Source organism: Lepidochelys kempii, chromosome 13 (assembly GCF_965140265.1).
Source record: "Lepidochelys kempii isolate rLepKem1 chromosome 13, rLepKem1.hap2, whole genome shotgun sequence".
NCBI classification, from domain to species: Eukaryota; Metazoa; Chordata; order Testudines; family Cheloniidae; genus Lepidochelys; species Lepidochelys kempii.
Genome location: NC_133268.1, coordinates 31,906,939 through 31,926,749, shown reverse-complemented (window position 1 = coordinate 31,926,749; position 19,811 = coordinate 31,906,939). Strand labels below are relative to the sequence as shown.

General features: G+C 52.6%; 1 protein-coding gene across 1 annotated transcript; it reads right to left on the bottom strand.

The window, feature by feature from the left end:
• Window positions 1-3,331: 3,331 nt before the first annotated feature.
• LOC140897408 (CMP-N-acetylneuraminate-beta-galactosamide-alpha-2,3-sialyltransferase 2-like) lies at window positions 3,332-18,946 on the bottom strand. Its single transcript, XM_073310054.1, has 7 exons — window positions 18,791-18,946; window positions 13,186-13,767; window positions 10,635-10,825; window positions 8,623-8,802; window positions 7,666-7,711; window positions 6,577-6,696; window positions 3,332-4,708 (listed from the first exon to the last, which is right to left on the bottom strand). Exons 2-7 carry the CDS (start codon window positions 13,468-13,470, stop codon window positions 4,541-4,543), a joined length of 990 nt encoding a protein of 329 aa, XP_073166155.1. The 5' UTR covers window positions 13,471-13,767; window positions 18,791-18,946; the 3' UTR covers window positions 3,332-4,540.
• Between the last annotated feature and the right edge of the window lie 865 nt (window positions 18,947-19,811).

Sequence of the window (19,811 nt, the reverse complement as noted above, 5' to 3'; positions counted from 1 at the left end):
CGTTCCCTGGATGTCAGATGGGCATTAGCTTTTTACATTGAGTGGACAAAGCCATTTAGAAAGTCAACACAGCTCTTCATCGCAATTGCTCAGTGAAAGAAAGGTCTCCCTGTCTCATCCCAAAGGATCTCTTCATGGATCCCGCCCTGTATCCGCCCATGGATCCCACCCTGCTATGACCTAGCAAAGATACCAGCCCCAGCGTTAACAGCGCACTCCACAAGAGCACAAGCTTCATCTGCAGCGTTCCTGGCACAGGTCCCTATCCAGGACATCTGTAGTGCGGTGACATGGTTGTCTGTTCACACCTTTACATTACACTACACCATCTCTCAGCAGGCTAGAGACAATGCCACGTTTGGTAGAGCCGTGCTACACTCTGTAACTCTGTGAACTCTGACCCCTCCGGGGGACTGCTTGGGAGTCACCTACTTGGAATCGACATGAGCAAACACTCGAAGAAGAAAAAACAGTTACCTTCCTTTCGTAACTGTTGTTCTTCGAGATGTGTTGCTCACGTCCATTCCAAGCCCACCCACTTCACCTCTGTCAGAGTATCTGGTAAGAAGGAACTGAAGACGCAGTGGGTCAGCAGGGACCTATATACACCGCCATGAAGGTGCCGCTCCAGGGGGCTCCGCAGCCGACCTGACAGATAGTGCTCTAAGCAAAAAATCTTCTGACAAGTGTGCCCGTGGCATGCACACATCTAATTGGAATGGACGTGAACAACACATGTCGAAGAACAACAGTTACGAAAGGTAGGTAACCGTTTTTTCTCCATCACTGGCCATTTTTAAATCAAAATCAGATGTTTTTTCTAAACTATCTGCTCCAGCTCAAACAGGAATTGTTTTGAGGCTGTTCTCTGGCCTGCGTAATGTGAGAGGTCAGACTAGATGATCAGTGTGACACTGCACCTCATATTCCTCATAGTGATAGTATTATGATATGATTATAGCATAACTGTGATGCCTTTTATACAAGATGGGTCATGTAAGGCGTCATTGGAAAAGTTGTGATTTGCTGATTATCCTATTTGTATGCATGTATCATTTTTTATATCTGAAGTTAGGAATATTGACTATGTATCTGAATTTCAAATATAATCACACCTGGGTGACGCTCACTAGGCAAGATGCTTTTAGTCTAGATAGCTGGTTGGGAAGGGCCTATATTGGGTAATGAGCCATTAGGGAAAACAATAGGCCTTAGGCGTAGCGTATGCCCCATCTGATGAGCCTTCCTGAGAAAGCTGCTATGACTCTACAAGGGCATGTGATCAGCCACATGATTCTGGACTCCATCTTGTGAGGAACAAAGACTGAACTGGTGGGAAGTGCTGGAACCAGGCTAAAGGGATTGCTAGCCTGTGTATGAAATCCTGGGAAACCCATGCTGCCAGCCTGCTTGTACCATCACTCAGGGTGAGAAACTACTAATTCATATCCAATCTATCCAGTATGTTAAGCTTAGTTTGTGTTTTTGTTTATTTGCTAGGTAATCTGCTTTGATCTGTTTGTTATCACTTATAATCATTTAAAATCTATCTTTTGTAGTTAATAAACTTATTTTATGCTTTAATCTAAACCAGTGTGCGTTTGACTGAGGTGTCCAGGGAAAATCTCAGCTTGGTTACCACAAGTGTGCATCATCCTCTTCACATTGAGGGAGCGGTGGACCATGTATTAAACCCATATACTGGCTAGATTTGACCAGGGCAGGACAGTACTGCTCTGGGGTCCTAGGCTGGGGAGCTGGTGCTTATTTTGGCTGTAGGCTCTCTATTGTTGCTGCATGCAGTGGCTGGTCAGAGCCTGCATGTAACTGCACCAGGATGTGTCCCTATCTGTGTGAGTGCTGGCGAAAGTGTGAGCTTGGAGGGCTTTGCAGCTTGTCACAGCAGCACAGAGAGGGAGCCCAGACTGGTGAGTCAGAGGGCTCAGTGATACCCCAGTTCCAGGTGGAACCCCGGGGGAAACCTGTCACAATCACAATGGTCCCTTTTGACTTTAAAATTGATGCCCCTGGGCAGTCCTATGGCCCTCATTAAACTAGCAACTCCAAGTGAAAGCTGCCTGCTGTGTGTGACCCTTTCTGGGGGTACCCAGGGCTGAGAGGCCCCTGGCTACCACCTGCCCTTAGTGGGAGGAAGCCTCATCTGTGCCTGCCATGGGTCAGCTCCCGGGCTCCACTGGCCCCACTCTTCTCTAGGCCTCTGCAGGCCTCCTTTCTCGCTGCAGTTTAGCAACAGGCACACTGAACCCCCTGAGCTCTCTGCGCATCCCCCTGGAGTGGCCAGCCCCTTCCACTGGACACTGCATCTAAATAAACAGCACCCCACCCCACTTACCAGTTCCCCTCAGACGATGGTGCCACTTAACACACAGCACTTGGATGTGCTTATAGTGTAAACAAGCAAAAGTTTATTTGACATACAGTAGAGATTCACCTGATAGCAAATAGACATGTAGGACCAAGTGGTTGCATATAAAATCATAACCTGCAATCTAGAATTAGAGATGTCGGCCGAGTTAAAAAAAAAAAATTATTGTAAGAATAAAAAAAACCAGTCGTGATTTATCACTGTTATAATCACTCTGTTAAGAGAATACCAATTGAAATTTATTATAAATATTTGTGGATGTTTTCTACATTTTCAAATATATTGATTTCAGTTACAGCACAGAATACAAAGTATATAGTGCTCACTTTATATTATTATTTTTATTACAAATATTTGCACTGTAAAAAGAAACAAAAGAAACAGTATTTTTCAATTCACCTCATACAAGTGCTGAAATGCAATTGCTTTATTGTGCAAGTGCAACTTACAAATGTAGAATTATTTTTTTTACATAAACTACTCTCAAAAACAAAACAATGTAAAACTTTAGGGCCTGCAAGTTGATGCATGAAGGGGCATATGAATGTTTAGCATATGTGGCACGTAAATACCTTGCGACGCTGGCTATAACAGTGCCATGCGAACGCCTGTTCTCACTTTCAGCTGACATTATAAATAAGAAGAGGGCAATATTATCTCCCATAAATGTAAACAAACTTGTTTGTCTGAGCGATTGGCTGAACAAGAAGTAGGACTGAGTGGACTTGTAGGCTCTAAAGTTTTACATTGTTTTGTTTTTGAGGGCAGTTATGTAAAAAAAGGGCTACATTTGTAAGTTGCACTTTCACAACAAAGAGATTGCTCTATAGCACTTGTATGAGGTAAACTGAAAAATACCGTTTATTTTGTTTATCTGGTTTACAGTGCAAATATTTTTAATAAAAATAACATAAAGTGAGCACTGTGCACTTGTATTCTGTTTTGTAAGTGAAATCAATATATTTGAAAATGTAGAAAAACATCCAAAAATATTTATAATAAATTTCAATTGGTATTCTATTATTGTTTAACGGTGCAATTCAAACTGCTATTAATCGCAACTGTTTTTTGAATGTAGTTAATTTGTTTTGTGTTAATCGCTTGAGTTAACTGCAATTAATTGACAGCCCTATTTGGACCTAGGGTTACTTAACTAGTTACAATCCTGTCTTATGGAGCGATGCTCACCCAAAGGCCTTCCAGTGTTGTTGATCTGGGCATGGCTGAAAGACTTCTTCATGAGACACGTATCTGGTGAAGGATCATAGCCATGTATCAGAGGGGTCGCCGTGTTAGTCTGGATCTGTAAAAGCGGCAAAGAGTCCTGTGGCACTTTATAGACTAACAGATGTATTGGAGCATAAGCTTTCATGGGTGAATACCCACTTCCTCAGATGCATATAGTGGAAATTTCCAGAGGCAGGTATAAATCTGCAAGCAAGAATCAAGCTAGGGATAACGAGGTTAGTTCAATCAGGGAGGATGAGGCCCTCTTCTAGCAGTGGAGGTGTGAACACTAAGGGAGGAGAAACTGCTTTTGTCGTTGGCAAGCCAGTCACAGTCTTTGTTTAATCCTGAGCTGATGGTGTCAAATTTGCAAATGAACTGAAGCTCAGCAGTTTCTCTTTGAAGTCTGGTCCTGAAGTTTTCTTGCTGCAGGATGGCTACCTTGACATCTGCTATTGTGTGTCCAGGGAGGTTGAAGCCTTCTCCTACAGGTTTCTGTATATTGCCATTCCTAATATCTGCTTTGTGTCCATTTATCCTTTTATGTAGGGACTGTCCAGTTTGGCCGATGTACATAGCAGAGGGGCATTGCTGGCACATGATGGCGTATATTACATTGGCGGACGTGCAGGTGAATGCAACCTGCTGGGGTGTTGAGAGAGTAAAGCCATTGCTGAGTGATGACAGAGCGGGGCCGGCGAGCAGGATAGCTAGATGCCCCCCTCCAGAGCATCCCCTCGCAGGGAAGAAAAGCAAGAGGAATGGGGCAGCATGGTCAGTATCTAGCTTTGAAGCGTAATTGGTTCTGCTGCAACCCCGAACAGTCCCTGCCCCCGAGGCAGTGGGGCTGGGCGTGGAGAGCGGCGCACCCGCGGGAGGAAGCGCCCCTTGCCTGGGGGTTGGCGTAGGGTAGCAGAGCCCCCTTAGCTAGTTATAAAAGGAGATTTTGCCTTCGGCTGCCAGTTTCGTGATGAGGGCAAGTTCAAAGTCCGCGTTGTGCACCCCAGTCCTGCGGAAGGCTCCAGGGTTACGGTTCTCTTCCCAGTAGTGATGCCAGTTCCCACCGCTGTCCGCACCGTAACCAAACACTGACACCTGCATGCAAAGCAGGCAAGGTCAGCAAAGCCCCAGGGTTTTGCAGTTGCAAAATAACAGGAACCTCCCTCCCACGCGACATAAAATGAAACATCCGCCCCCCACACACATACCATACAGCTGCAGCTCCCATTCTGCCTGCCAGACGGCCAAGCCAAACCTGATGGCATTGCAACACTGGGCACCCAAGCACAATGCCTGGAGCAAGGCTCCACCCTGCAGGCTAGGAGCTGCCACTGGGGAGTGAGTGCAGGGCAGGCTCAGTCTGCAACCCCTGCGTCTCTCACTCTGAGGGCAGGGTCCCACCCACCCAAATGCCCTGGTGAGGGCGGAGGACTGAGAGAGGGGTAATTTGTGGTATTTTATTATGTACATGTAATAAAAAGAAATAAACAACATTTTTAATGGCTAAAACGAAATAACAAGAAATGCCCCCCAAAATTAAAAAATGTTATTTAAAAAAAAGGCACAAGGCACTAGGTCGCAGTAAAGGGCTTGCTGAGCTCCCCCGATACCACGGTGAGCTGCCCCGGGGCCACGCTGAGCTCCCCCCGATACCACGCTGAGCTGCCCCGGGGCCACGCTGAGCTCCCCCCGATACCACGCTGAGCTGCCCCGGGGCCACGCTGAGCTCCCCCGATACCACGCTGTGCTGCCCCGGGGCCACGCTGAGCTCCCCCCGATACCACGCTGAGCTGCCCCGGGGCCACGCTGAGCTCCCCCGATACCACGCTGTGCTGCCCTGGGGCCCACTGAGCTCCCCCGATACCACGCTGAGCTGCCCTGGGGCCACGCTGAGCTCCCCCCGATACCACGCTGAGCTGCCCTGGGGCCATGCTGAGCTGCCCTGGGGCCACGCTGCACTGCCCAGGTACCATGGTACACTGCTGATAAAAGGGAAGCTCCTCTTATGGAGCAGTAACCAGTTAAAAGACAGGAAACAAAGGATAGGGCTAAATGTTCAGTTTTCAGAATGGGGAGAGGTAAATAGTGGTGTCCCCCAGGGATCTGTACTGGGAGCTGGGCTGTTCAACATATTCATAAATGATCTGGAAAAAGGGGTAAACAGTGAGGTGACAAAATTTGCAGACAATACAAAATTACTAAATATTGTTAAGTCCAAAACTGACTGTGAAGAGTGAAAAAGGGACCTCACAAAACTGGGTGACTGGGAAACAAAATGGCAGATGAAATTCAGTGTTGATAAATGCAAAGTAATGCACATTGGAAAACATAATCCCAACTCTACATACAAAATGATGGGGTCTAAATTAGCTGTTACCACTTGAGAAAGAGATCTTGGAGTCATGGTGGATAGTTCTCTGAAAACATCTGCTCAAAGTGCAGCGGCAGCAAAAAAGGGAATAGAATGTTGGGAGATCATTAGGAAAGTGATACAAAATATCATAATGCCTCTACATGGACCGGGGTGGCGTCCCAAGCCTCTGTTTGCCAGAAGCTGGGAATGGGTGACAGGGGATGGATCACTTGATGATGACCTGCTCTTTTCATTCCCTCTGGAGCACCTGGCATCGGCCCCTGTTGGAAGACAGGATACTGGGCTAGATGGACCTTTGGTCTGACCCAGTATGGCTGTTCTTATGGTCTTATGCCTGGGTACCATGTTGAGCTGCCCAGGTACCACGCTGCAGTTTGCAGCAGAGGCGAGCAAGGGCACCAAGGGGGCCTACAGGCAGCCAGCTGCAGCAAGGGTGGTGTGAGCTGGCTACCTATGGTCTCAGCATGGAGGCTGAAGCTGGCATCTGCTCAAGACTCCTCTGATCATAGCATCTGGACAACGTCTGTCTCCATCCTTTCCTGCCTCATCACAGGCCAAGGGCATTGGCCCCACCCACTTGGACACTTACCTGATCACAGGTGTGCAAGGCAAAAAGCAATGCTGTGAAGCCCGTGGATGGATACCTCCCATGGTGCTGTGTCCACTTGTCATGGATGTATTTGAGAAAGGCAGGGTTCAGGATTAGCACCTGAGAGGAGAACAGAACAGGGCCAATGCTACGAGATTCTGTCATCATCCTACCCAGTACTAAGAGGCCATGCCCGGAAGCCGCAAACCCAGCTCCAGCTCACCGCTGACACTTCTGTGTGCGTCACTGTCCTGGAAGAGCTAGAGAATATCTCAGTGAGAGCCCATCTGGGATTGTGTGCACAGGTCAGGGCCTCGCTGATGGGGCAGAGATTAGTACCTAGAAAGGGTGAGCTTAATTCAATAGCGCTCCTGCCCTGATGGGAGCTACTTTGCTCTGAGACGAATGGCCCATATTGGGTCTTGGCGCACTGTGGGCAGCTTACCACCTGGTGCACAGCAGGAGAACACGCACCACAGGGGCAGCCCACTCCTGAGAGCCTTCTGGGACGCTGTAACCAGCTGCTGCCGGAAACGGCCAGGCCTGGGAATGCTACGCTTGGCTGGCCAGGAGGCTCTGGCAGAGCTCTCGTGCCCTTTGCTGTTTCCGAGCAGCGTCAGGAGCTTGGAGCTCTGCACTGGCTAGCCAGGAAAGATGGAGGGCTCCTGCAGCCGGTTCTGAGGAAGACCTGCTCTGTGAGGCTGGGCGGGTTTGTCGCCTCAGTGACTGGATTCCTGGTGTGTCTCAGGGATCCCAGAGCACAACTGGCCATCAGGCCTTTAACATGCTGGAAGCCACTTGACAAGCACCTGTGCCAGACTCTTAACGTACAGACTTTGTGGCTCCAGCCTCCCATGCAAGCGGGTTCCATGGTTAGTCCTTGGCCACTTGATCAAAGTTTATGGAAATTCTTAGATATCCCCCGCCATTAAGCAGTGTCAGGAAACTGTAAATGTCTGGCAATGAATCGGTAAGGGCCTCCGATAACCATTCTCCCCACAGACCTGGCCATCCTCTACCCAGACTCAGGAAGCAAATGTCCAGAACATGAGGTGGCTGGTGCTGGCTGTGTCCCCAGCCAGCCCTTACCTTGCTTTTGTCAGCTTTAATGAACTGTTTGACTCTTGTGTACGTGCTACAAAGGAAGAGGAAGTGTGGTCAGTGGAAAGTGGTGTCCTCAGTACCATACGCATGGCTTTCTTCTGGCCCTACCCATGACTTCTACAATCCACCAGGGATGAGGCTAATGCCTGAGCAGACCTTCTCAGGAGCTGAATGGCTGCCTCCTCAATGGTGCGTCTGCTGGAGCTGCTGTCTCCTTGGCACCATGCACTGACCTCAGCTCAGGAGGCAGGAAGCCTTTCAGCACAATGCCATTAAGCCACTGAGCCAGCCCCTGTGTGATGTGGCACATGTCTGAACACCAGTGCTGGAGCCATCAGCCATGAGACGTGTCCCTTCCCCGAGGTCTGTACAAATGTTCTCACCCTCTCTAACCAGCTTCAGGTCTGCCCTGTCCTTCGCCACCCTCTGGGGTTTAGTGAGCCAAGTCGAACGTCATGTCCGGCGTGTGCCCCAGCCTGAGGGGGAGGAGCCCGAGCCCCTCAACCTCCCAAGGGAGCCACTGAGCCCCCACAAGGGACGAGGCAGGAGCAATCTAGCTTCCCAGAGCAAAGCCCCCATCCTGGGGGGAGGGGCAGCGCCAGTGTCCTGGGGGGACCCCATCCCTCATTCATGGGTGGGGTCATCCTTCTGGTGGGCCTCCTGAGTCTCCTCTCCTTGGACACAGGGGTGAATCAGCTTCCACAAGTCAATGGAGCCTGGGCACCACCTAAGCCCCATCTCGTGTGGAGATTTGTGCTGTGGGCACACTGGAGCCCACTGCCCCATGGGATGAGCCAGCACCCCCAGAGCCACCTCAGGCCTTGCATCTTGGGAGGACCCAAGAGACTACTCAGCCTCCACCAGGGGCAAATGAGCCTCCTGCCTAGGACGCTGCCCTCAGAGGATCCCCCTCCCCCTCGGCAGATCAGGCCCCATGCTCACTAGCGCAGTTTCCCTGTGGAGAAGGCACTGGTCACCCATTTCAGGTCCAGTGCTTTAAAGGGAACCAGCACCAGGTGGACACCAGGCTGGAGGTCCACAGCACTCTCTGGGTACATAAAGTGGTGCGTTGTCCTCGTGCCAACATCCTCCTCGAACCCAGCAGTCTGCGCCCTGTTCATCCTGGGGGCATGAGGAGAGAGCACAGCTGAGTCTGCTGTAACATGCATGCTGGGCACTCCCTGCCTCCCAGGGGGCCCTTCCTGGCCAGCAGGAGGGAATGGGGCTCAGGGCCCACCATGGCCAGCTGGGTGGGGGATGGGGATCGGGGCCTAAGTTCCCTCTAAGCTTCATGGCCATGCAACCATGCAAAAGCCTATTAGACACCGCACAGGTGCTCAAGGCTGCGACAGGGAAAGATTCCTCCCCCAGCCCCAACCCAGCCTGGCCTGGACCTGCCTCAGCCGTGGGACAGGTGCCTCTCTCACGGTCCCAACCCAGCCGCGGCCAGAGCTGCTGCGGCGGGAAGAGGCGTGCCTCTCCCCGAGCCCAGGTGCTGCTGCAGGGAGTTCTCTCTCCCCATCACAGCCCCGGGGCAGCCTCACCCCCCACCCATCTCCACTCAACCGTCTGCCCCAGCCCTGAGCCCCTCATCCCTGGCCCCATCCCAGAACTCGCACCCCTAGCCAAAGCCCTCACCCCCCCTGTAACCCAAGCCTCTGCCCCAGCCCTGAGCCCCCTCCCACACTCCGAAACCCTTGGCCCCCACCCCCACCACATGAATTTTGTTATGTGCATCAGTATGGAGGTGATGTGTGACACATCACCTCCATATTGGTGCACATAACAGAATTCATTCTGCACCTGGCTGGGAAAAATTAGAGGGAACCCTGAGGGGCCTGCCCTGGCCACCTGGGTGGGAGATGGGGCTCGGGGCCCGCCTTGGCCACCTGGGTGGGAGATGGGGCTCGGGGCCCGCCCTAGCCAGCCAGATGAGGGATGGGGCTCAGGGCCCGCCCTGGCCAGCTGGGTGGGAGATGGGGCTCAGGGCCCGCCTTGGCCACCTGGGTGGGAGATGGGGCTTGGGGCCCGCCCTAGCCAGCCAGATGAGGGATGGGGCTCGGGGCCCGCCCTGGCCAGCTGGGTGGGAGATGGGGCTCGGGGCCCACCCTCGCCAGCTGCGTGGGAGATGGGGCTCGGGGCCCGCCCTGGCCACCTGGGTGGGAGATGGGGCTCGGGGCCCACCCTGGCCAGCTGCCTGGGAGATGGGGCTCGGGGCCTGCCCTGGCCAGCTGCGTGGGGGATGGGGCTTGGGGCTCGCCCTGGCTGGCAGGAGGGAATGGGGCTTGGGGCTCACCCTGGCTGGTTGGGTGTGGAGTGGGGCTCAGGGCTCACTCTGTCTGGCTGGGGGCTCAGGGCCTGCCCTAGCTGGGAGGGAAGAATGGGGTATGGGTATTGCAATGGCTGGGAGGATGGGCTGGGGCAAGGAAGCCATCCTGGCCAGCAGGGAATTGGGGGGCTAAGTGGCTGGGAGCTGGAGCTGTCTGTCATCGTGGCTGGTGCTCACTGGGGCTGCTAGCCCAAGCTGGCTGGTTTTTTACATTCAGATGTAGCCCCAGAGCTGTGTCCCGCTCTCCTCCAGCAGCTCCCAGGTGAGCTGAAACATGGTGCATGAGGGAAGACAGTGGGAGATGGTGATACAGATTCCAGAGAGTGCCTCCTACACGGCCTGGGAACTCCTTCCCGCCCAATGACCCGGTGGCCGAAGGGCCGTTGGGCCCTCAGCAGCCTGGCTGCAGTGCCGGGTGCCTCCTCATGGCTTGTTGGGAGGGAACAGCACCGTGAGATGCCCCCGGGGCAGGACAAGGTCCCGGGATCATCTATGCCTTTGCTGGGGCTCTACCCTAGGCCTGTGGGCAGAGCTTTACTCTGCTCAACCAGAGCGGCTGCAGGGGGCTGGGCCCATTGGAGAGGCGGCAAAAGAACAGGGGGTGAGCCGGCTCTGTCCCACTCACCTCAGAACCCAGTGGTGGGAGTCGATCTCTCTCCCGTGGTGGGAGCCCCTCAGGCGCCCAGAGTTCCCCACCACTGCACACATCCTGCAGCGGGAGATGGGCCGAGCATCCATGGTTGGGGATGGAAGAATGTCAAACATTTGTTGGATTATTCCCTGGAACTGGGCACTGCTCTGCGAGCCCTGCAGCTTCTAAAGGAACAAGAACAAAGCTATGGCATGTCCGTGGTGCCACCGAGCCCAATGTCCAGAAGGCAATGCCTTCTCTGCAGAGGCCAGAAAGGCTGTGAGCCCAACCCAGCTGTGCTCAGGGGGCACACAGCACGCCCCAGCTCCTGCTCTGCTACACCCCCCTTTTTGCAGTGGAATGGCTGGGGCAGTCCTCCCCACCCTACCTGCGCAATTTTGCCCAGGGCTGCCCCAAGCTCCTTGCCAGCGGAGTTCTGCTGGCCACATGGGTGCATCTCCACTAGGTATGTTGGTGGAATGAAGTTGGGAATTTTTTAATAATATGTATGACTCTGGTGTGTGCCTCAGTTTCCCTGATACATTGCATGGCTACCCAGTAGGGGACAAGGATTAAGTTTGCTCTCAGGGCAGACTAAGGGACACAGGCACCGACTTTCCAAAGTGCTCGACTTCTGGGTCTGCCCTGCCCCTGCCCCACTTTACCCCTTCCCCCAAGGCCCCACCCCCTGCCCCACCTCTTTTCACCCACACTCCACCCCCACCCCACCTCTTCCTGCCCAGTTCCACCCCCTCCCCCTAGCTTGCCACATTCTCGCTCCTCCCCCTTCCAGCCTCCCTGAGAAACAGCTGATCATGATGGGCGGGAGGCACGAGGAGGGAGCAGAAGGTGCTGATGTGCGGGGCCCGCCGGCAGGTGGGAAGTGCTGGGGCATGGGGAGGATCTGATAAGGGGGCTGCCAGTGCATGCTCAGCAGCCACCTACCATTTTCCCCTGTGGGTGCTCCAGCCCCAGAGCACCCCCAGAGTCGGCGCCTATGGGTCTGTGCGCCACCTCCCTGTCTGGGTGGACTGAAGAGTCATTGAGGAACTGGTTGAAATTCATCCCGTTCAACAACGGGGCCAGCAAAAACAATGCAAACTCCAGTGCCTCATGGATTTTGCTGCCTCTCAGCAGGGAAGTCGGGCGGGGAGCCCAGTTTACGCACACAGGACCGGAAGGGGGGCCGGGGGGCTTCTGGAGGAAGCTGGGAGTTCTCTCACCTGGGAATGGACACAGAGGGTCAAACTGAGAGAGAGACAGAGCCTGAAAATAGGGTTCACTACAGCATGGCTGGGGCTCTGGGCTGAGCAGACTGGACTGTGCTAAGCTTCACTTCTCTGTACTAACCTAAGGACCTCCCATGCTGCGCGCCAGGGGACTAATAAACCCAACGGGTTTGAAACTGGTTTGAAATGCATCCGATGATGTGAGCTGTAGCTCATGAAAGCTCATGCTCAAATAAATTGGTTAGTCTCTAAGGTGCCACAAGTCCTCCTTTTCTTTTCACTGTTTGAGTGTCCCTCTGAATACTTGGTGAGGTGCATTAATCCCTGCAGAGCGGACAAGTCTCTCCCAGGAGTCCGTCTCGGTTGGACTCGCTGAACAGAGCTCACAGAGGTTCAATCTTAGGAGGCAGTGAGGCCAGGTGTCCTACCCTGAGGGAAGAGCGAGACCCTGGGGGTCTGGCACATCAAAGGGGTTCCTCCAAGAGACTGCTCCAAACCTGGGGGTGTAGCAGTGATCTTGTGGCACCACGAGGTAGCTGACACACAGCCCCATCCCGATGCAGAGCGGGCCAGCGGAGCTAACAGGCCAAGTTAAGGCCGATGGGTTCCCTCGACCTGTGACCTTCTGGGAACGCTCCAAACAGCCTGGCTTTTCCTTGGGTGTGAGTGACTCTGGGTGAGCTAGCTCAGCTCATGGGCCCCTTGCTGCTCCCTGCAGCTCCCACTCTCTGTGCGTGCACCGGGCCCCCAAAGTGGCTCCTGGCTGAGCTAAGCGCAGCTATAGAGGCAGCTGCAGGCATCAGAGCAGGGAGCTGCATGCAGTGGACAGATGCAGCCACCAGGGACTTGGGAGGGGCCAGCTGAGCAGTTTGTCCTGCAGACCGGCTGGTAGATGTGGCTGCCCTTTTCTACCCCAGCCTCCTCCTCCCAGAGGGATCCATGTGGGGGCGACAGGAGCACAGAACAGGCTTTCTGCATGGGCAGCTGCTTGGGGAATGTGAAAGCGCCCTGGCCCTGGCCCTACGCCCCCCAACCAGGGAGCACGGCAGCAGGGGGCAGGCACCCACCCCCACAAGTTTCTGCTGGCATCGTCAGCTGCTACAGCCTGTCTCCTGGGACCAGTCCTACAAAGGAGCCAGCCCTTGGCACTCAGAGCATCCCTATGTTTGATACCCACCCATGCCATGGTGTCATGCCCCAGGCCTCTGCTTTGCCCTTGCCACAATGCTCTGAGGAGCCCAAGGATGGGCTCTGCCGCCAACAGCCGCAGTAGGAGATGCCTGTATTGGTTTAACGGCTGTGACTCTGTAACTCACCAGCCACCACGACAGAACGTCTGGGGCGATCTCGGAGGTGTGCATCGTCAGCAGGGGATTTATCACTGAGTCGTACCGTTCGTTAAACCAGGCTGAGCTGCCGAGCTCCACAATACAGCTGACGCAGCCACAGGACTGGGCCTCTGAGACAGACGCGGGCCCTAGTATGTCTCCAAGGCTCCAGAAAGAGGCTGAATGCCCCAGGTACAAGGACTGATAAACCTGCCACAGGGCAGGCACCATGCACAGGGCTGTAGCAGCCCACAACTTCTTCCAGTGCAGCATCTTTCACTCCACCAGCTCCTCCCAGTGGGTCCGTGTGCGGTGTTCAGGGTCACTGCCTGTGGGCATCTGGGCCCAGTCGCAGTTTTCCTGCTCTTACGGGAAGAACGGGAGCCTTTCCTGGGTAGCTGGACATCCCCAAGAACAGAAGGAAGGGGTCAGTATGTCCAGCACACTCAGGAGCCACTGGAGGTTTCCAAGCCCTGATCGCAAGTCAGCGTTAACCCAGCCTGGCACCAGTCCCCCACAGCTCTGTGCAGGGGGTAGCTTCTTCCAGGCGTTGGCTCTCTCTGTCCCAGCCTGAAACAGACCAGATAAGGAGTATCAGTACAGAGGACAGTGCCAGGGGAGAGTCTTGCTGTGACTAGCCATCACTCAGGACAGTCTGACAACACTGACTAGGCTGAGGACAGGAGGAGGGGATACCTGTATGGCAGAATTAAAGGGCTCACTGCATGGTCTGCAGCGGAGTCACACTGGAGCTGGACTGGATGGAGGGGTCACACCGCAACTGGCACTGATTCTGTGCCAAGGTAGTGCAGAACTGAGGCTGCAGTTTTCAAACTTTGGAACCAAAAGTTGTGCACCTACATCCAGATGACATCTTCCAGCGCTGGGGGCAAGCGAGGTGGAGGCAGAGCCCACCCTGCTCCCTACAGTGCCTGTGAGAGACTTACAGACCCTCCTGTTCATCTATGTCATAGCCACATCTGTGGGTAGGTCATCACTATGGGACCTAGATGAGCCACAGGGGCAGAGTTAAGGTGGTTTGAATGTTCTGGCTTTCATGTGTTTCTTTCTGTAATTAAATGCTCCAATATGTTTTTCTAAGTAATGTAAATATCTTAGTAATTTATTGTTATGGTATTTTTTTTCCTGAGAATATGAACCCCTCTGTCATGAATAGGGAGAAGGGTAGCAACCTTTATGTATGCAGTAGCATAAAATCCCTCCTTGGCAGCTGTACAGGATTGCCTGACCTCTAAGGGGTTAAGCAGTTCAAATAACCTAGTTGGAACCTGACCAGAAGGACCAATGAGGAAAGAAGACACTTTCAAATCTGGGGGTGGGGGGGGGATTTGTTTGTGGTTCTCTTTTGTGGTTCCCTCTCTGGATGGAGAAAGAAGCCAAGCAGGTATAATATCTCCCAAAAATATACCTGGAATAATCCATCTAAAACCACAGAAATTGTAAGTAGGGCAAGGAAATGCGTTAGGTTATCTTTCGTTTTGACTTGTGAATTTTCCTATGCTACAGAGGTAGTTTTTTTTCCCTGTTTTTGTAACTGTGAAGCTGAGCCCAGAGGTGAAGCCTCTGTGTTTAAAATCTTTTTATTATCCTGTACAGTTACCTTCCATCCTGATTTTGCAGATGTGATTCTTTTACTTTTTTCTTTATAAATATCTTTTTTTAAGAACCTGTTTGATTGCAGTGTCCTGAAGACAAAGGGTCTGGTCTGTGCTCACATTGCTAAGGCAACTGGTTGGTATATTATTCTCAAGCCTCCCCAGGAAAGGGGGTGAAGGGGCTTGGGTGGATATTTTGCGGGGGGATAGGGGTTCCAGGTGACCCTTCCCTGAATTTTTGTGTAAATCACTTGGTGGTGGCAGCAATACCATCCAAGGACAAGGAAAGGAATTTGTGCCTTGGGGAAGTTTTAACCTAAACTGGCAAAATATAAGCTTAGGGGGTCTTTCATGTGGGTGCCCACATCTGTACCCCAGAGTTCAGAGTAGGGGGGGAACCCTGACAGCCTCAAATCTACATTTAATGCAGAGTCCAAGCAGAGAATTTAAACACACGTAAGTCAAGAAATTCAAACGTTATGGTTCCAGAAGCATTAACAGCCCCATTTTCCAGATATGATATATGCAACAAGTGCAATGTGGGGGCACCAGCCTTGCTGGGGGAACCTCACCCCTTTGTTTAAATTCTCAGCCTTTGTGTTCCAGTGACATAGGCTTCCCATGCAATTTCCTTTGAAAAACAATGTTGGTCCTTGCTCAGCTCTGGCTAAGTGAGGCCCAAAGACAATCCCCTCCACTGCCTCAGGAGGCAGTGGGCCAGGAACAAATAAACCACGTGCACTGCCAGCCCACATTTTCCCCTGGCTTTGGCACATGCACAGCGGGACCCTCACGCTACCATTCCCAACAGAGAAGAGTTCCGTGTGTCATGTGACAAACCCAGACCTTCAAAGCGTTGCAGTTTCAGGAACACTCAGCTATGCCAAAGGACTCCAGCCCCTGGTGAGGATCCCGAACCAGGGCGCAGCCATTCTTTTAAATTATTTCGCGGCCAAACCCTCTCCAGCAGATAAGATCAGAAAAGAAGGATTTCCCACCCACTGTGCCCTGACTCAGAGAAGCTAAAAGTCTTTTGCATTAAGTCCCCAGACATTAAGTCCCCTTTGAGCTGAGCCCCAGAATGGGAAGGGTCCTCCCAAAAGGAAAGAGCAGGCCTCATCTTGTGTGTGATGCTGTATGGTTGAATAGTATCATTATATCAGTGATATTACCACTGCTAGACAATTGCAACAAATCATATACAAAGCATGTCATGTGAGGTGTCAATGGAAAAGTTAACCATTCACAACTCTCTTCTTTTCTTTTCTTATTAAACCTTTAGTTTTTAGTTACGAAAGGATTGGCGTCAGCGTGATTATTAGGTAAGATCTGAGTTATATGTTGACCTGGCTAAGTGGCTGACCCCTTAGGATTAGAAGGACCCTATATTTGATTAAATTGGTTTTCAGTAATCACTCATCATACAGTCCAGTGTCTGGGTGGTGAGCCAAGGGCTGGAATGCCTAAGGAGAGTGCATTTTTGACTTCTTGTTAGCCAGTGTGGTGAGACAGACGTTCACTTTTGTTACTGGCTTAGTATAATCTAATGATTATAACTGCTAACCAGCAGTTTGGGGTGAGTCTGCCCTATTTTTCAGTGGTCTGTCTGGAATCTGGTATTCTCAGCTCAACTGAGGCACCGTGACAGCCTGACTCCCACTTGAGTTCAGCAGGAGTTAGGCACACGTAGCACCTGTTAGTATTGGGCCACCCCCACTGAAGTGCTCCAAGCATGCTGCCAGGCAACTGCTGTCACCCTGAGGCTCACAAGAAACACCTGGAAGAGTTTGAAGAGGATGAGGACCTCTGGGTCCAGATCCAAGGCTGCAGCCCTGTTATTCATAGGGTATTAGAGAGTACCCTGCAAGGCACTGGGCTTTCCACCAGAAATAACCCAGCTGCTGAAGCAGCAGGCCTATTCATGTGAGCAAGCGGGCAGATTGGTATTCAAGACCCCAGGAAAAATGAGAAGAAATCCCCCAGATGGTGCTGCCCCAGAGCAACTGACATGCTGCTCCAAGTCTACCCTGTTGTTGTGGTCCACTCTGGTACCAAAAGAGAGAGCTGAATGTCCACAGAAGGTTGTACCTGGTTGTACCTGGTGGGTCTGGGTCTGTGGTTGTTCTCCTGGGGAGAGGCGGACAGGGTAGAGCTATGCTGTAAGAAGTTTTGGGCCAGGTATGAAAAATCCTCAGTATCATACCTAGAAACTACTCATTTGAAACCCCAGGTATGTAAGTAGATCAGGAAATGTCTAGGAAGACGTGATTAGGTTTCTCTCTCTTTATTTCTTTACGGCTTGCGGATTCCTCTGCGCTAAGCTCAGGTGCTTTTGTTTTGCTTGTAACCTTTAGGCTGGACCTCAAGAAAGTGATTCTTGGTGCTTAATTGTTTTTTTTTTTAATCTAGCAAAAGCCTAAGTTCCCAGACGTATTTTCTTTCTTTTTTTTATTAATAAAATTTACCCTTTTTAAGAACAGAATTAGATTTTTGTGTCTTAAGAGGTTTGTGCACATGTTTAATTAGCTGGTGGCAACAGCTAATTTCCTTTTTTTCTTTTTCTTCCTCAGCTTGTGTGTGTGTGTGTGAAGGGGCTTGAGGGTACCCCTCAGCAAGGAATTCCAAAGTGTACCTTCCTAGGTTCTCAAAGGGGTTCTGCACTCGGGTGCTGGCAGCATCTACCCATCCAAGGTCAGAGAAAAGCTGTGACCTTGGGAGTTTAATACAAGCCTGGAGTGGCCAGTGTTAATTTTTAGAATCCTTGCGGGCCCCCACCTTCTGCACTCGAAGTGCCCTAGTGGGGAATTAGCCTTGACAGAGGCAATTAAATGTCCAGGCACATGGATCCCCAGTGCAGAAGTCTGGGGGGGTTCCATAGTAGTTAAGACAGAAACAACCTCCTGTATAATGCAGGTCACTAAATATCATCCACTACAGAAATGATGTGGACAAATTGGAGAGAGTCCAGAAGAGGACAATGAAAATGATTAGGGGGCTGGGGCATATGATTTACAGGGAAAGAGGCTGAGGGAACTGGGATTGTTTAGTCTGCGGAAGAGAAGAGTGAGGGGGGATTTGAAAGCTGCTTTCAACTACCTGAAAGGGGGTTCCAAAGCGGATGGAGATTGGCTGTTCTCAATGGTGGCAGATGACAGAACAAGGAGTAGTGGTCTCAAGTTGCAGTGGGGAAGGTCTAGGTTGGATATTAGGAAAAACTATTTCACTAGGAGGGTGGTGAAGCACTGGAATGCGTTACCTAAGGGGGTGGTGGAATCTCCTTCCTTAGAAGTTTTTAAGGCCCGGCTTGACAAAGCCCTGGCTGGGATGATTTAGTTGGGGATTGGTCCTGCTTTGAGCAGCGGGTTGGACTAGATGACCTCCTGAGGTCCCTTCCAACCCTGAGATTCTATGGTTCTATGATCCTGGTACCCCTGGTTTGAGCCCAAGACTTGAACTAGACCAAAGCATTTCAGTCCTCAGGAGACTAAGCTGTTCTGTGCAAAAGGCAGAGAATGGGAGCAGATGAGGGGGCGAGGCCTTGTTCCTAGGGAACTCTGGACTTTAAAGGCCTCACTCTCCCCCGCCATCTGCCCAGTGCAATGGGAACTGACCCTTCCCCTCTGCACTTGGCCACGCCGTGGGCCTGAGTGAAGCCCAAGCAAACTCTGCTCCTCTGAGGAAAGGCGCAATCAATGGAGAGCCAACATGGAGTGGCCGCCTCCCCTAGAACTGCAGCCCTGGTGGCTGGTTTAAAACAACAAAGAGACAACCCAGGCTGGAGGTGCCCCCACATCCAGGAACCTGCTCCTCACCTGTGTGAGTAGGGCAGTCTCCCTGCCCCTCCCCGCAGCCTGCCAAGATGCTGGGCATGCAGGTAGGGCCCATGTGCTGGCACATGTCCCTGCAGACTGCATTACAAAGACACTGCTGTGCCAGGGCAGAATGTAGGCTCCGCTCTTGCGCTGCTGGACACTCACCTGGGCGGCACCGAGGCGTGAAGATGACAAGTGAGCGTCCCAGCCTCAGAGGCTGGGGGCTTCAGCATGCGCCTTGCAGCTCCCAACTCTCTCTCCTCGCTCACTGCGCTGGGCAGGGCACACACTTCCGTTTTCTGAACAGAAACTAGCTGTACAGAGCACAGGGGAAATCTGCAGCCCACAAGACTGATGACAACTGAAAACAGCCTGAGGAGCGTGCGCATTGAGGGCTGACTGACGGCACTCCAGGGCCACCAGAGCAGGGCTCAGGAAAGCTTGTGCTGGGCTGGGTGACTCACAGAGAGCTGGGGGGTTTGGGGAGCTATTACTGTGGGTGCTTTCCAAGTCACCCCTCAGAGTGGGTTCTGGGACTGCCACACAGCTCCCATGGAGCAATCCTGCATGGGCCTGGCCTCCCCTGGCACCCTCGGGGAGGGAGAAGCCAGAAGATCCTGCAAAGCTACATGGATCTCAGCCCCTTGGCTGCATGTACCCATGCAGCAGGGCTCCCCAGACTGCCCCACAGGGCCCTCTGTGCCAGGGGCCAGGCACAAACCTGCTGCCCCTGCCAAGGGGATCTTGTGGCTGATGCCCTTCCCCCACTGATGATCCAGACCCCATAGGATCCCAGAGAGCAGCACATGCCGAGGAGGTGCTATCCCCTTCCCCCAACCCCCTGCAGGGGTGCCAGGGTGGTGGCCTCCCACAGCACAATGTCCAGGCCAGCATGTGCCTCCTAGGGCACTGCAGGCCTCAGTCCCACAGGTATAAAGGTCAGTATGTTCAAAATCTAATGGCTGGGTGTCACGGAGTCCCCGGGCGATGCTCTGGATCTGCTCCCTATGAAGCCAGGCAGGACTCTGGGGGAGCCTCCTCTCTGTGAGCAGCCCGTCTTCAGGACACACAGCTCCCACAGCTTCCACCTTCCTGGGTCTGACCTCGGAGCATTCAGCATCCTCTGCCCCTCCATGCACTTCCCGCAGCGAGTCCGCCCAGGCAGTTTCCTGGGGAAGCCAGAGGG